Genomic DNA, 16,863 nt, shown 5'->3' on the forward strand with positions numbered 1-16,863 from the left:
TGAGATGACTGCACACGCACAACTAATACTCAACTAACTAGGTCAATGTGGTTAGCGTATCGTTCATATTGGTGGGTGTTTTCCCAACATGGTTTGTCCTGGTTTCACTGGCTAAACTGGTCGGGGGGGGGTTTCAGGTCAGTAATAGCCCTGGGAAGTGGGACTCAGTCGATTTATCGATCAGGTTTTAATGAGCTTTTAACACACACCAATGCAAATACACACACACACACACACAGCCTAGCTGTCATTATCCTGTACACTCTGTATGGACTCTGCAGAACAGAGAATCCTGTGTGTCTGCATTGTATCCCTCCTGTGGTTTCATTTCATGTGTGTTCAGGATTGTGTTGCTTTGTCAGCATTTGGAATAACACAGGGTAGAGCACACACTGTTACAACAACACATACCTTTATAGTAATAAAACAAACAGATCTTTGTTCAGGAGGGTATAACGGACTGAACGTTGCATGTAGAAATGTAGAGCAGACCTAATTTTATCACATGACTGAGAGGCATGTCTGTTCTACATAGTATATTTCCGTTGGAACGTTCCACAATGTTGTGCCCCACTGAACACAGCACAGAGGAGTATACTACAAACCAGGATCAATGAGTTAGCCAGCTAACTTGGATAAACAAACAGAAATAAGTACTGATTTTCTGGTTCATTAGGAAAGATAAACTAAGATGTGTTTTTGGTTGTTGGGTCAATCAGACATGCCTATTTCAAGCTTATCTTTCTATAAAATGAAAGGTTATTTCAGAATATTTAGGAAAGTGAGCTGGCTAAGTCATTGATCTTGCTTTGTAGTATACCCCTCTGGCGTGGGTATTCTAAACTGTTCTGCCCAGCGCCTCGTGACCAGTGTTTCCTAATCTGCCGCTGTTACTTGGATTTGGACTTGCGTTGACAGCCCCAGTGCTGAGTCATAAAGCTCACATCAGCACTTCATAAGATGGCATTGGCGCCTCATAGCGACAGGTCTTGCAGATTAAAGTTGACAGTGCTGTCCGTGCCTTTTGACGCGTGGCTTTTAACTGGACGCGTACGTGCAAACTTACCCGCGTACACAAAAAGCTGTCTCTTCAACAAATCGTTGCATTTCCTCCATATTCCTCTTTGGTTCATCGTTGTGCTGGTTCTCCTTGATCTCATCTGCCATTTCTCTTTGTCTTCCTCCACCCCTCTACACCTTTCATTGCTGTACATCCTCTCATCCCTCTCTCCTCCCCCCATCCCCCTTTCATCCACAGAAGGTCACCTGGTCCTGTTCCTGGACATCTGCCTATGTAATGTCCTCATTCGCTCTCTTTCACTTTCTCTACAGTCTCTAGCTCTCGCTCTCTCGCGCTCTCTCTCTCTCGCTCTCTCGCGCTCTCTCTCTCTCTCTCTCTCTCTCTCTCTCTGTGTCTCTGTCTCTGTGTGTGTATTTAGTGTTTTAGTTTCTTTAGTCTGATTTGTATGGCTGTAGGTGGTTTCAGTTGGTAGAGTAGCAGTTTCATCTCTGCATCCGAGTCTATGTGTAGTGGTTTTCAAACCTCTTCTCGGGGACCCGATGCAGTTCAATGTATTTGATCTATTTCAAAACTAGCACACCTGATTTTAATCTTCAACTAATCATCAAACCCTTGATTAGGTGAATTACACTCACCGGCCAGTTTATTAGATACACCCCATCTAGTACCGGGTCGGACCCCCCTTTGCCTCCAGAACAGCCTGAATTCTTCAGGGCATGGATTCTACAAGGTGTCAGAAATGTTCTACAGGGATGGCATCACACAGCTGCTGCAGATTGGACGGCGGTACATTCATGCTGCAAACAGCCCATTCCATCTCATCCCAAAGATGCTGTATTGGGTTTGGTCAGCAACAATGTTCAGATATGCTGTGGCATTCAATTGTTGCACAATTGACCTAACATGTGCCCGGAAAACTTTCCCCACACCAGTACACCAGGCAGGATGGGTCCATGGACTCATGCTCCTTACGCCAAATCCTGACTCTGCCATCAGCATGACACAACAGGAACTGGGATTCGTTGGACCAGGCTCTATTTTTCCATTCCTCAATTGTCCAGTGTTGGTGATCGCGTGACCACTGGAGCCTGGCCTTAGCGGATAGTAGTGGAACCCGGTGTGGTCGTCTGCTGCATTAGCCCATTATTTTGTATTTATTTTTAAGTCATTTAGCAGACGCTTTTATCCAGAGCGACTTACAGGAGCAATTAGGGTTAAGTGCCTTGCTCAAGGGCACACCCGTCCGTGACAAGGATCGACGAGTTGTGCGTTCCGAGATGCTGTTCTGCACACCACTGTTGTACTGCACAGTTATTTGTCTGTTTGTGGCTCGCCTGTTAGCTTGCACGATTCTTGTCATTCTCCTTCGACTTCTCTTATCAACAAGCCGTTTTCGCCCACAGGACTGCCGCTGACTGGATGTTTTTCAGCGGCTGTTTCTGAGATACTGGATCCGGCGACCATACCACACTCAAAGTCGCTTAGGTCACTCGTTTTGCCCATTCTAATGTTCAATCGAACAGTAACTGGATGCCTGTCTGCCTGCTTTATAAAGCAAGTTACAGCCACGTGACTCACTGTCTGTAGGAGCGATCCATTTTTGTAAACTGGGTGGTGTACTTAATAAACTGGCAGGTGAGTGCAGATGAGCTAGTTCGGGGCCTCAACAAAATTGTGAAATGTCTGGGGGTCCCATAAGAGATGTTTGAAAACCACTGGTATAGGGGTATATCCATTTGAATTCAATCACTTTTTGACAGCACCTCTTGATTTGAACAAAACCTTCCATACACATTTGGCCGTTGTAGAAGTGCTCAGAAAGTGACTTTTTGGACCTGAATGCCAAAACATTCAAGAGATAAAGGTGCGCTCAAAGTTGACCCATTTTGCGTACCCCACCATACCATGAGACATCCATGTCTTCATCACTGGAAAAGATAATCGGTTGAGATGTATATAATTTAAAAGCTTGCGAACAGGGTTGTCAAACTTTTTTATAATGTCTGGAAAACAAGTTGTCAGGTTTTTTACCTTTCAAGTCAATTGTCTAAAAACGCTTAACTCCAATTTGTTTGTTTTAGCTTAGAGACCATTTTACATAAGGTTTTTGTGTTGTGCCCACCATTGGTTGAGACACTCTTGAAAACAGGGTGGGTGTCATGAGTTTACACGTTTGTTGATAAATGACGTTTAAGGTTGTTGTTTTTATAACGTTTTTTATAACGTTTTTGTTTTGTTTTAAATGATATCAAACTCAACCGTTTATCTTTTCCAGTGATGAAGACATGGATGTCTGTCTCATGCTATGGTGGGTTCTGCAAAATGGGTCAACTTTGAGTACCTTTATCTCCTGAATGTTTTGGCGTTCATGTCCAAAAAGAAACACTTTCTGACCACTTCTTCCATGGGCAAACATGTATAATAAATGTTTAAATCAAAAGGGATGCTGTCAAAAAAGTGATTGAATTCAAATCAATTAACCTATAGACTGACTGGATGGGTCAGTTTTGATCGGACCTGTGACCATGGATGATGTTATAAACGGCCCAATCCTCCTTTACACATCCTCGTTCCCTTGGAATTGTGACGTTTACGACCTGTCGGGCTTCTAACCTTTGACCTTTGCCGTGTATGTGTGCATGTGCACGTGTCTAGACACTGCAGGAGAAAGTGTGTGAGTTCCAGGCGCGTCTGCGACGCGAGGAAGCTTCCCGGCGTCTGCAGCTGCAGAGTCACGAACAGAGTCTGCAGGAGAAGACTAACGTCATACGCACTCTAAAGGAGGAGCCGCACACAGCACTGCCCAACGGTGAGAGAGGAACGGGGGGAGATGGATGGATACAGGGAGGGAGGGAGGGGATAGAGGGAGGAAGAAAGAGAGAGGGAGAGCTGTAATAGAGGAGTAGGAAGGAGAACTGCAGCTGTAAAGAAAGGACTGAGTCGTGACTGATACATCAGTAACTACTGTGAAATCAATGACTCCAAATGGTCTCGTCATGGTGTGTGTCTGTCAGGACGGTGTTCACAGTACTGACACAAACCAGCCTGTCAGCAAGAAGAGGGCTGTGTGTCACGGCTGTGACCGACTGTCAACATGCATTATCCACTACTGTGGGGCTGTTTTTAAATTCTGTTGGTGCGCGTATATGTGTTATCACTGTGTGTGTTGCAGGTGTGAGGGCAGTGCAGAGGCTGGCTGAGCCACAGGAGCAGCAGCAGCACAGCAACCGTCTCATTCAGGAAGGAGAGCAGCTCATCACAGCGCTGCGCACACAGGTGGGGGAGCTGGAGGAGAAGCTGCTAGACCAGACCCAGGAGGTGGAGAGACTGCGCTCGGAGCTGGTGAGTAGAGGGAGAGGAATGGAGGAAACTCAGGAGGAGAGAGACTGGTGAGGGGAGAGGAGGGATGGAGGAAACTCAGGAGGAGAGAGACTGGTGAGGGGAGGGGAGGGGAGAGGAGGGATGGAGGAAACTCAGGAGGAGAGAGACTGGTGAGGGGAGGGGAGGGGAGAGGAGGAATGGAGGAAACTCAGGAGGAGAGAGACTGGTGAGGGGAGGGGAGGGGAGAGGAGGGATGGAGGAAACTCAGGAGGAGAGAGACTGGTGAGGGGAGGGGAGAGGAGGGATGGAGGAAACTCAGGAGGAGAGAGACTGGGGAGGGGAGGGGAGAGGAGGGATGGAGGAAACTCAGGAGGAGAGAGACTGGTGAGGGGAGGGGAGGGGAGAGGAGGGATGGAGGAAACTCAGGAGGAGAGAGACTGGTGAGGGGAGGGGAGGGGAGAGGAGGGATGGAGGAAACTCAGGAGGAGAGAGACTGGTGAGGGGAGGGGAGGGGAGAGGAGGGATGGAGGAAACTCAGGAGGAGAGAGACTGGTGAGGGGAGAGGAGGGATGGAAAGAGAGAATGAGTGCAGAGCCCAGCTGGCCTACATTCTTGGGCAAGCCTGGGAAAGACGAGCTCAAGATAACTGACACCTTTTCTTCCAGGTGTAAGATCGCACCGTGACACACTTCTGCTTCACAGGTATTCTAAGGTGTTGCATGTGAGTGAGAGAGTGTGTAAGAGGGTGAGATGGGGAGGTGAGGGAGAGGGGGCAAGTCAAAGTGCAATGGTATGTACATCTGTATGTGTCTCCTGATGTTTGTGTCCGGGGGGCAGAGAAAAAGTGCTTGTGCATTGCTGTGTGTGTGAATACATTGTAATGTATTCCTGTGTGTATTTATATCCCTCTGTGTGGTGCCTTTGTGAGTGTGATACTGACATGTGCCTGTTCCTCCTGTCCTGTAGGGGGCGACCGACCTGGAGAAGCACCTGGAGCTGTTGGTGGTCGAGAACGAGCGGCTGAAGCAGGAGCTGAAGGCATGCAAGACCTCACTGCTCCAGGAGGCTCCTCCACCGGCCTGCACAGCCACTGACTGCCCCCACAGCCAGGTACGGGTGTGGGTGTGGGATGGGCAGAATCAAGTGCGGCAGAGGCTGTGAAAACCCTGTTTGTTTTTTATCTGTCTATTAGAAACTCAGCAAAAAAAGAAACGTCCTCTGTGTTTATTTTCAGCAAACTTAACGTGTAAATATTTGTATGAACATAACAAGATTCAACAACTGAGACATAAACTGAACAAGTTCCACAGACATGTGACTAACATAAATGGAATAATGTGTCCCTGAACAAAGCGGGGGTCAAAATCAAAAGTAACAGTCAGTATCTGGTGTGGCCACCAGCTGCATTAAGTACTGCAGTGCATCTCCTCCTCATGGAATGAACCAGATTTGCCAGTTCTTGCTGTGAGATGTTACCCCACTCTTCCACCAAGGCACCTGCAAGTTCCCGGACATTTCTGGGGGGAATGGCCCTAGCCCTCATCCTCCGATCCAACAGGTCCCAGACGTGCTCATTGGGATTGAGATCCGGGCTCTTCGCTGGCCGTGGCAGAACACTGACATTCCTGTCTTGCAGGATATCACGCACAGAACGAGCAGTATGGCTGGTGGCATTGTCATGCTGGAGGGTCATGTCAGGATGAGCCTGCAGGAAGGGCACCAAATAAGAGAGGAGGATGTCTTCCCTGTAACGCACAGCGTTGAGATTGCCTGCAATGACAACAAGCTCAGTCCGACTCATGTGGCGGGCCGGGCGCACTGCACGCTGACACGGTCGTCAGGTGTACGGTGTTTCCTCCGACATTGGTGCGGCTGGCTTCCGGGTTAAGCGGGCATTGTGTCAAGAAGCAGTGCGGCTCGGTTGGGTTGTGTTTCGGAGGACGCACGGCTCTCGACCTTCGCCTCTCCCAAGTCCGTACGGGAGTTGCAGCGATGGGACAAGACTGTAACTACCAATAGGATACCACGACATTGGGGAGAAAAAAGGGGGTCAAATAAATAATTGTAAAAAATAACTATGTTGTGTTATATAGGATGCAGAGGCCCTGCGTGGGGAGGTGTCTCGCTGGGAGAGCCAGGCCAGACCAAGGGAGAGGAGGCTGGCTGAGTTGGAGCAGCAGGTCCTGGAGAAGGCCGGCCGGGTGGAGACGCTCAGCCGACAGCTGGAGGAGTCCAAGCGCCACGCGGGGGAGATGCAGAGGCAATTGGAGGAGTCCAAGTGTCAGCAGGGGGAGGTGGAGCAGCAGCTGAGCGTCCGGCTCAGGGACTGTGAGGAGGAGCTGGCCAGACAGGCCACCCAGCCCCATCAGGTCAAGGTGAGGAATCGCAAAAACTGTCCCATTTCAAAAACAACCCCTTGCTAGCTCCTATGCTACTTAATGGTCCCTCATAGATCTGAAATTGTAGGATGGGTAAGCTATATGTTGGTAGCTTACCACCTATTCAATGTTTTTGAGTTATATGAATGACTGGGATGTTACGAGAGCATTTGCTGCTGAATTATGTTCCCTGATGATCTTACGATATCAATCTCTCTCTCCTGCTCCCTACTTTTATCGCTCTCCTCCTACCTCACCTATCTCGCTCTCTCTATTCTCTATCCGTCCAGTATGTGACTGAGATAGTGGAGGTGGAGTCGTCAGAGTCTCAGCAGGCCGTAGCTGAGGCCCAGGCCAAGAGCGCCACCCTGCAGGAGCAGCTATCACTGCAGAGACAGCTGCTCCGAGAGCTGGAGACACAGCTGCACGAGTCCCAGAGGACCAGCACCCAGCTCCGAGCTCAGGTACACACATAAGGAGATGCACATGTACACAGACACACACAACCATTTAACAACATGCACATACTACTCTCACACACGCATACGCGTAACCCTCTGTGCCCCTTCCTAATCCCATGTTATTTCTCAAGTTCTCCTCGTTCCTCCCCCTGGTACCAGCATTGGTACAATCCAACTCACCCCCTTGTAGTAGATTGTGGCGGTACGGTCCTTCACAAAAACACCCTTCCCTCCCAGTAGAGGTGATTGGTTTGACCCTCGTCCCATCCCCTCCCCTGTAGAGGCATGGTCCGTGTTAACCCCTCTCTCTTCGCTTACGTTTGGTTCCAGCTGCGTGCAGACCGCGGCCGTATCTGCGGCCTGCTCTCCAAGGCCGTCGGAAGGGGCAATGGCGAGGTCATTTGCAGGTTGTCGAAGGTTGGCCCCCCTTGATAGCCACATTAGACCCCTCATAGTGCGTCCTGTTTTCCACTACATCACTTCCTGTGTCTCAGGCACCAGCTCCCCAAACTCTGCCCATCTGTGTGGTTTCAACCCCCCACCAAAACCCTGTGTGCTGTAGTGACACGTATAAACTGTACCCTAAATCTGTTCGAGGGTCCTCCAGTCTTGTGTTGGGGGTGCAGTGTGTGGTTGTTTTGGATTAGCTTTTAGCTGTAATGATGGTTCACAACACATTGTGAACCCATTAATGTATCCTGTAGCTGAGAAGAAGCAAACCCGATGGTTTTGCTGGGAGCTAACTTTTAATTAGTTCCATCGGTCAGTTATAGGCTTCAGATTTTAGATGTTATGGGACATTTGAAGCCCTTAGCTCAAATTCCCTGGTAGCTATTAGATCTGAGTTCCAGCGTTAGCTTTTATGCTAGCTTTTAGCTCTCATCCCTTAGCTCCAGGTAGACCAAAAAACACGCTCCAGTCCCCATCCAGACCAGTGTGGTGTGTTGGTACGGTCCCAAGATCTACTCCAATCTCCATTTCCAACTCTCTCTCTGTCCCCTGTAGATCCTGGTGTACGAGGGGGAGATGGAGCGAGCCCAGGGCCAGTTGGAGGCTGAAATGCAGAACCTGGAGGAGGAGAAGAACAGAGTGATAGAGGAGGCCTTCATCAGGGCCGAAAGCGAGATGAAGGCCGTGCATGAGAACCTGGCGGGTAAGCCGAACGTTCAGGACTATGTGCTTTTTGCATTTGCGCGAATGCACACCGCAGTCCTGGGCGGTATTCATTAGGGCACACCGAAGCGAAACATTTTCCATCAAAAAACAAAAGTGATTTTCTTACTAGACAACTTCAGGTTTTATTCAATTTTGTTGGCCTTCGTAATGAATATGACCCAGTAATGTTTGTATGCTCTGTTTTATTTTTGTCATTATTCACTGTTGTAACAAAATGTGTGTGTATGTGTATCCCTCCCTGTCCCCAGGTGTGCGTATGAACCTTTTGACCCTGCAGCCAGCCCTGCGTACTCTCACCTGTGACTACAACTGTCTGAAGAGACAGGTGCAGGACTTCCCCTTAATGCTGGAGAAGGCCATCACCGAGGCCAAGCAGGAGATCTGCCAGGTGATAGGCGAAGTGAGCAGTGCCAACCAAGAGCTGCTGAGGAAGTACAAGAGAGAGATGAACCTGAGGAAGAAGTGCCACAACGAGCTGGTGCGCCTCAAAGGTACGACCCCTTGACTGTGCATACTGAGAGGTGTGTGTGATATCAGTCGTTCATAATAGCTAATACATCCAGTAGATTCCACAGGTGCATCTGTGTACATAACAGATCGATTCTGTTCAAAAGCAGTGTATCTTTGCATTTGTTGTCCCAAAACAGTATTGTAATGTGTCTGCTTTGCCTGCTCTTCCCAGGTAACATCCGGGTGTTCTGTCGGGTGCGGCCGGTGTGCCGAGGGGAGCGTGATTCTGCCGAAAACATGGTCAGCTTTGACCCAGACGACGACGCCCTTCTCTACCTCTCCAACAAAGGCAAACTGATGACCTTTGAACTGGACAAGGTGTTCCACCCTCAGGCCACACAGGAACAGGTCAGTAGAACATCATGACTTGGAGTACATCTCAATAGTCTAAAGTGGCTCCCTTGCCGTCATCTTTAATGATCTGAAAACGCACCACAGGTAAAAGCAACTGATGTTTCTCATCAGCACAGATGAAGGAAATGACATGAGAGGAAGCCCCTTTAGATTATCGCGATATACCACAAGGATGTTGCGGTCTATATATATTCTAAGGGTTTACTGTCACCAATCACAACAGCTGTCATCCTCTCTGATTGGCTAACCAGGTGTTCCAGGAGGTCCAGTCCCTGGTGACGTCCTGTATTGATGGCTTTAACGTGTGCATCTTCGCCTACGGACAGACGGGCTCAGGAAAGACCTACACCATGGAGGTACTCGCTGCTAATATACACACACACACACACACACACACTTACTTTCACTCTCTCTCCTCCTCTCTCATGGCTAAAAGAGATAAGTTAAGGTTAGATAGAAATTAAGAGATGTGTTGTAGTGATTGTTAATAGCAAATGTATTGTCTGTCCTTTTCTTTAGGGTGTGGCCAAGGACCCGGGCATTAACCAGAGGGCTCTCAGACTGCTGTTCTCTGAGGTGACTGAGAAAGCACCCGACTGGGACTTCAAGATCACTGTTAGCATGGTGGAGATCTACAACGAGACCCTACGGTGAGGACACACACACACACACACACACACACATCAGTATAAGGTCAGACAGGGTGTGTGGGTTTGGATTTGAGTGCAGGTGCATGTGCAGCCTTGCCTCAGAGGTTACACAATGACAGAGGTGAAGCAAGGGTGAAGTACAGTGGGGGAAAAAAGTATTTAGTCAGCCACCAATTGTGCAAGTTCTCCCACTTAAAAAAGATGAGAGAGGCCTGTAATTTTCATCATAGCTACACGTCAACTATGACAGACAAAATTAGATTTTTTTTTCCAGAAAATCACATTGTAGGATTTGTAATGAATTTATTTGCAAATTATGGTGGAAAATAAGTATTTGGTCAATAACAAAAGTTTCTCAATACCTTGTTATATACCCTTTGTTGGCAATGACACAGGTCAAACGTTTTCTGTAAGTCTTCACAAGGTTTTCACACACTGTTGCTGGTATTTTGGCCCATTCCTCCATGCAGATCTCCTCTAGAGCAGTGATGTTTTGGGGCTGTCGCTGGGCAACACGGACTTTCAACTCCCTCCAAAGATTTTCTATGGGGTTGAGATCTGGAGACTGGCTAGGCCACTCCAGGACCTTGAAATGCTTCTTACGAAGCCACTCCTTCGTTGCCCGGGCGGTGTGTTTGGGATCATTGTCATGCTGAAAGACCCAGCCACGTTTCATCTTCAATGCCCTTGCTGATGGAAGGAGGTTTTCACTCAAAATCTCACGATACATGGCCCCATTCATTCTTTCCTTTACACGGATCAGTCGTCCTGGTCCCTTTGCAGAAAAACAGCCCCAAAGCATGATGTTTCCACCCCCATGCTTCACAGTAGGTATGGTGTTCTTTGGATGCAACTCAGCATTCTTTGTCCTCCAAACATGACGAGTTGAGTTTTTACCAAAAAGTTCTATTTTGGTTTCATCTGACCATATGACATTCTCCCAATCCTCTTCTGGATCATCCAAATGCACTCTAGCAAACATCAGACGGGCCTGGACATGTACTGGCTTAAGCAGGGGGACACGTCTCGCACTGCAGGATTTGAGTCCCTGGCGGCGTAGTGTGTTACTGATGGTAGGCTTTGTTACTTTGGTCCCAGCTCTCTGCAAGTCATTCACTAGGTCCCCCTGTGTGGTTCTGGGATTTTTGCTCACCGTTCTTGTGATCATTTTGACCCCACGGGGTGAGATCTTGCATGGAGCCCCAGATCGAGGGAGATTATCAGTGGTCTTGTATGTCTTCCATTTCCTAATAATTGCTCCCACAGTTGATTTCTTCAAACCAAGCTGCTTACCTATTGCAGATTCAGTCTTCCCAGCCTGGTGCAGGTCTACAATTTTGTTTCTGGTGTCCTTTGACAGCTCTTTGGTCTTGGCCATAGTGGAGTTTGGAGTGTGACTGTTTGAGGTTGTGGACAGGTGTCTTTTATACTGATAACAATTTCAAACAGGTGCCATTAATACAGGTAACGAGTGGAGGACAGAGGAGCCTCTTAAAGAAGAAGTTACAGGTCTGTGAGAGCCAGAAATCTGGCTTGTTTGTAGGTGACCAAATACTTATTTTCCACCATAATTGGCAAATAAATTCATAAAAAATCCTACAATGTGATTTTCTGGAAAAAAAATTCTCAATTTGTCTGTCATAGTTGACGTGTACCTATGATGAAAATTACAGGCCTCTCTCATCTTTTTAAGTGGGAGAACTTGCACAATTGGTGGCTGACTAAATACTTTTTTCCCCCACTGTAGTTACAATACGTACCTTTATGAGAAGGCTTTTTTAGATCACGGCTCAAGCGTTATTTCATTGTAATTTAGACCTAAGCTGTCTTTCACACAGTTCCTGTGTGCATGTGTGTAAGCAATTTGAGTGCATGGGCCAGCAGTTATATAAAAGTGGATTATATATAATGTCCTTGGTTCATCTGTTGAATACAAGAGCTCCTCTCCTCCCTCTATCCCTCCCTCTCTCTGTTGCATAATCTCTGAACATCTGTGTGTCCTTTCTGCCAAAGCATGACGGCAGGACGCACCACGAGAAGAGGGGTGGAATATCATAGCGCATGAAAGAAGCCATTTTGGCCCCACTTAGTTGGAGTCGACTACAGATTATCTTGATCGTTTTTGTTAATTTGAGCTATCTATGTATCTATCTAGTTATCCACCTATCTGCCGAATGTTGTTGGGGGATATCATAGGACAAATATCAAACGTCACCATACACCCAAAGTAGTGCTGTATGTGTATCATTTTAAGACAGTCTTTTTCTTTGAGTGGGAACCATCTTTGTGACAGTGCGTTGCTGTTGTTTTCTGTAGGAACCTTTTGGGGGACAACCAGGGTGAGAAGCTGGACATCAAGATGAACCCAGACGGTAGCGGTCATCTCTATGTACCGGGCCTCACGGAGTTCACTGTCCAGAGCCCTGAGGACATCAACAGGGTGAGGCCACCGTTCAACTACTGCCACTTATACTATGCCTGCCACAGGGTAGCTTTGTGTCCGATGTCCATAAGTGTGCTCTGATCTGCAATCAATGTGTCAATCAATCAATTAATCACATTTTGTTCATATGGTGTTACTTACCAGTCACAAAGTGCCAAATGGTATTCCTGGCCTAAACCCCAAAGCAATACTTTTCCTTCAGTAGTGTTTTCCAATTAAATACAGATGTGTAGAGAAAGCTGTTATTGGGCTTTGTTTACAACCATGCGTCAGTTATTAAGATGGCTCCCACGGTTCTTAGACCTGAGGCTGAGTTCTCATCCTGAAATGTCTGTCAGAGCTCTTGTGTTCCCTGAACCAGTGGAATGTGCCCAAGCCGGGATTTGCCTCTAGTCTACAGATTAGTTTGTGTTAATGATTGAAATCTGCTCCTGTGTGTTTGTGTGTTCTGCCATGTGCATATGACGGAGCAGTTATTCACTTCCTATGACCCCTGACCTCTAACCCCTGGCCTGTGCCCTCTGTGTAGGTGTTTGAGCTGGGTCACATGAACAGGGCCACGGCCTGCACCAATCTGAATGAACACAGCTCCCGCTCTCACGCCCTCCTCATCATCACCGTAGCAGGCTTCAACTCCTCCACCGGGCACCGCACGCAAGGTACACACACACACAATTCCTGTACTGGACATCGCACGCAAGGTACACACAGATACACACACACACTCATTCAGGATTTTATCTCTGTACAACCTCTGCTAGGTAAGCTGAACCTGGTTGACCTGGCTGGCTCAGAGCGGATTGCTAAATCCGGGGCAGAGGGCAGCCGCCTGCGAGAGGCCCAGTGCATCAATAAGTCCCTGTCGGCCCTGGGTGACGTCATCAATGCGCTGCGGAGCCGACACTCCCACGTGCCCTTCAGGAACTCCCGGCTCACCTACCTGCTGTCTGACTCACTGAGCGGGGACAGCAAGACCCTGATGATGGTGCAGGTGAGAGAGGGAGGGGTACAGGAGGGTGTGAGAGGGATTGGGGAGGGAGAGAGGGGTGGGGGGTAAGGGGTTTCAAATTAAATTGTTTATTAGCCTATAATAAAACCATCAATGCTTGATGCCATCAATGCTAGCCTTTAGGCTAATATCAGAAGGTATTTTCTCTAGGTGTCTCCCCTGGTCAGTAACATGAGTGAGTCGGTGTGCTCTCTGAAGTTTGCCCAGCGGGTACGGACCATCGAGCTGGGCAACGCCACCAGGAGACAATGGGAGAACTCCTCCACCTCCTCCTCGCCCACCCATGACAGCGTGGAGGTAACCTACACACATCCCTCGAGAGAGAGTGAGGGATGCACTCACACATGAAATCTCACACACGTTTGCTAGGTCAGCCCAGGGCTTACGTCAAACCTTCCCCAGATCACTGAGGCCAATCTGGGGCATCAGATTTCATTCTGTCCCTCTGCCCTTAATGATCCAGGTCGGGAATGGGTTAGGCAGAGCTGAACACAAAGCAGTTGTTTTAGGAAACCCACTTTCTAGCTAAAAATATCTAGTAGGCTCAGGATGTTTGAAAAGTTTATCTCCAAAACGCCTCTGGGTCATTTCATTTTAGCAAGCCATGACACCCACCATCTCAGATTGTTCCGACATCGTTTCTGTAGATGGAAACAGATAAGATTAGCATTCCTGGTCATTCCACCTCAAAAAGAACAAGAAAGAGGATTTTGACACCCACCATCTCAGATTGTTCTGAAATTGTTTCTGTTAGAAACAGATAAGAGTAGCATTTCTGCAACATTATTTTGTTGAAATAATCATTACTTTCTTACATGAAATGGGAGGTTAACTTGGCCCCAGACAATCGATCTGAGATCGACTTAAGTTGCAGTCATGGGATTTTGCTTTAACCCCTGACTGCAGTAGATGAGAGCGAAACAGAGAAGCAGAGAAACAATCGTAATCCAGTTAGACAGGATCCTTAGCGGAATGGGGTTGAATGAGGAACTTGAACTTTGGTATTGATATTTCTATAATTGACCTTTGACCTTTCTGCAGCTGGACTCTCCCCCGGTGACTCCCGTGCCCCTCCCCATCTCCCGGGCCAGCAGTGCCGGCTCCACCCTCTCCGCCTCCTCCAAAACCCCCACCACACGACGGAGGTCTCAGTCCCAGCTCTCAACAGGTAAATGTATGTACACACACACACACCCCTTAGTCCCAGGTCTCAACAGGTACACATGCCTCTCTTGAAATGTCCTCTGTCACCATGAACCCTGGGACCCATCAATATACAACAACACTAACATGTACACACCCCCCCCCCCATACACACACACACACACACACACCACCTTATGCCACCATTATGATGATATAAAAAATATATACACAAACAAAGTGAACTCAAGTGAGGTGTGAATGGTCAGTGTGAATCCGTACACTCCTCTGTGTCCTGATCCTCTGGTCTGATTGGTTGGTTTGCAGACAGGCTGTTAGGCAGAGCCAGCCCATTGGTGGGGGACGGTGGGCAGGTAGGTGGGGTTTATGCTGATTGGTCGCTTGGCATGGAAAGTAAATGCTCAGCATGGCATGGTGCCCAGTGCCCACCCGTGTCACCTGGTCAATGCCCACCTATCTAACACACCCCGCCTCTAACCCCAGGAAGTCGTGCGATTGTAAACTTTTTGTGTGGGTCTTGACTCTTGTCCCTCTGTCTGTGTGTGAGAGACTGCAAGCTTTGTTTGTCTATCTGCAGATCCATGTGTGTGTGGGTGAAGGTGTCCGTACAGGTCTGTGATTGTCTGGCTATCTGTCTGTGACTCTGTGGCTGTCTGACTTCTGACTGTCTGTCTGTAGCTGTCTGGCTGTCTGTGATTTTGTCTGTGACTGATGGTCTGAATGCAATTATTTGTGTGATCTGCATATTGTATGATGGTGATGGTGTTTGTGTGTCTTGTCTATATGGATTTGGTGTGTGTGTGTGGAATCTGTGGATACATCACCTCTTCCTCTCCCCCATCTGTGCTGCTCTCTGGCTTGGTTGTAGTGAGCCGTTATTAACACAGGGACACCACTCCCCATGATTCACAGTATTACTCTTCCCCTACAGGACGATTGAAACTGTCTGTCTGAAGGCTCCAATGGATCCAGAATGAACCCGGACCCTGACCCAGTCAGCCATTGGGCCCTCTGAACAGGAGGGTGTTAACCAGCACCTTGACCCACCAATAGAAACTCTCTGCTTTGGGAACAACCTATCCGCTATCAGCCCTCTCTCCTTCTGCTGATCTCACTCAGCCAATGGGTGAGAGCAACTGGACTAGGCAAATTATCAGATCTGAATGACATTTCATTTATTGAGCTATTTGAACAGCAGAGGGATGAAGAGGGGGATAGAAACTTTGACCCCCATGGAAGGCCGCCTCATGCTGCATACCAAGACTGTCCCAATGCTCTAGAAATGGCCTCCAGGTCTCCTTTTCTTCATTACTACTGATAGCTGAAAGGAATGGACAGGTGTTAATTTTAGCCAGGACTGTTGTACAGCCTCCTATATCTTAACTACGTGTCCTCGTCTATACCCCTCAAGGAACACACCAGACTGCAAGTGACTACAGGACACCTGTCTGTCTTCCACATCTGACTAGGGGCCAAAGGGGAGGAGCACCTGAGAGTAACACAGGCCCCTGTCCTAAAAACAACTCTCATAAAGAAACCCTTTACTCCTCACAGCCCAGAACAACTCCACCCCACCTTTCACTCCTTCACCTTTGACCCTTCAACCGGGCCTGTGATCTATTCTCCCATTGGCCAATGGACTTGCTATCCCCACCCCTCACAATAACGCCACACCCACACCCCTAGTGCTAACCAATCCCTTCGTCCCATCATTCACTAACAGTATAGACCTTCCAATCACAGTATTTCTGGTTAAAAATGCACTTTAAACGAGGCTGTTACCTTCTTGATGTGTTTTCTAACAATGCTCCAGCTACGGATTATGATAATATGCATATACAGTATATATCTGTGTGTTTGAGATGTTTTTAATTCCTTTAGTCTCCGTTGTTTTTTTGTGTGTTTTTTACGAGGGTTCCATCCCGGTCTCCTTCCACACTTTCTCCCCCTCATCCAATCAGGGTACTCCACAGATATAGAGCTGGGCTTCTTTTACCCAATAGGATGCAAGCAATAAGAGACGTGAGTGCGGAGAGCGTTTAACTTCCTGTGTAGCCGTTTGTGTTTTAGATTAGATTTCTCCAGGGCAATACAGAGTACTGCATGGAAACGTTAATGTTCCTGGATATGTTGTCGTGTTTCTTGTACCAAGCGAATAAAGCTAGAACGATTCAAACTCCCTGCCAGACAGGAAATGCCATTCCTGTTATTGGATGCTGCCGGTTGAAGTTGCCCAGAGGCACAGATCTAGGATCAGTTTATTCTACCCAAATCCTAAGGTTATCCAATAGGGACACAAAACTTACCCTAGATCCGCATCCAGGACCGCTTTATCCTACTCCCTATGGCTGACCACAAGCTGCCAATGACAACGGA

The 16,863-nt window shown here is 47.9% G+C and overlaps 1 protein-coding gene across 2 annotated transcripts in view; it reads left to right on the forward strand.

Moving 5' to 3' along the window:
* The window catches only part of LOC311111771 (kinesin-like protein KIFC3), a 60,501-nt gene extending 43,838 nt beyond the window's left edge, over window positions 1-16,663 (forward strand). For both annotated transcript variants that reach the window (XM_084154596.1, XM_084154597.1), the window contains exons 4-19: window positions 3,677-3,830; window positions 4,194-4,363; window positions 5,309-5,452; window positions 6,436-6,717; window positions 7,011-7,184; window positions 8,187-8,334; window positions 8,606-8,848; window positions 9,040-9,215; window positions 9,473-9,577; window positions 9,741-9,871; window positions 12,188-12,311; window positions 12,844-12,973; window positions 13,076-13,305; window positions 13,474-13,620; window positions 14,365-14,491; window positions 15,419-16,663. In XM_084154596.1, the coding sequence (XP_084010722.1) occupies window positions 3,677-3,830; window positions 4,194-4,363; window positions 5,309-5,452; window positions 6,436-6,717; window positions 7,011-7,184; window positions 8,187-8,334; window positions 8,606-8,848; window positions 9,040-9,215; window positions 9,473-9,577; window positions 9,741-9,871; window positions 12,188-12,311; window positions 12,844-12,973; window positions 13,076-13,305; window positions 13,474-13,620; window positions 14,365-14,491; window positions 15,419-15,441 (2,508 nt within the window). In that variant the 3' untranslated portion in view covers window positions 15,442-16,663. The remainder of the gene's footprint in view (window positions 1-3,676; window positions 3,831-4,193; window positions 4,364-5,308; window positions 5,453-6,435; window positions 6,718-7,010; window positions 7,185-8,186; window positions 8,335-8,605; window positions 8,849-9,039; window positions 9,216-9,472; window positions 9,578-9,740; window positions 9,872-12,187; window positions 12,312-12,843; window positions 12,974-13,075; window positions 13,306-13,473; window positions 13,621-14,364; window positions 14,492-15,418) is intronic.
* Window positions 16,664-16,863: the final 200 nt, after the last annotated feature.

The sequence above is a fragment of the Coregonus lavaretus genome (assembly GCF_964263955.1).
Source record: "Coregonus lavaretus genome assembly, chromosome: 37".
Taxonomy (NCBI): domain Eukaryota; kingdom Metazoa; phylum Chordata; class Actinopteri; order Salmoniformes; family Salmonidae; genus Coregonus; species Coregonus lavaretus.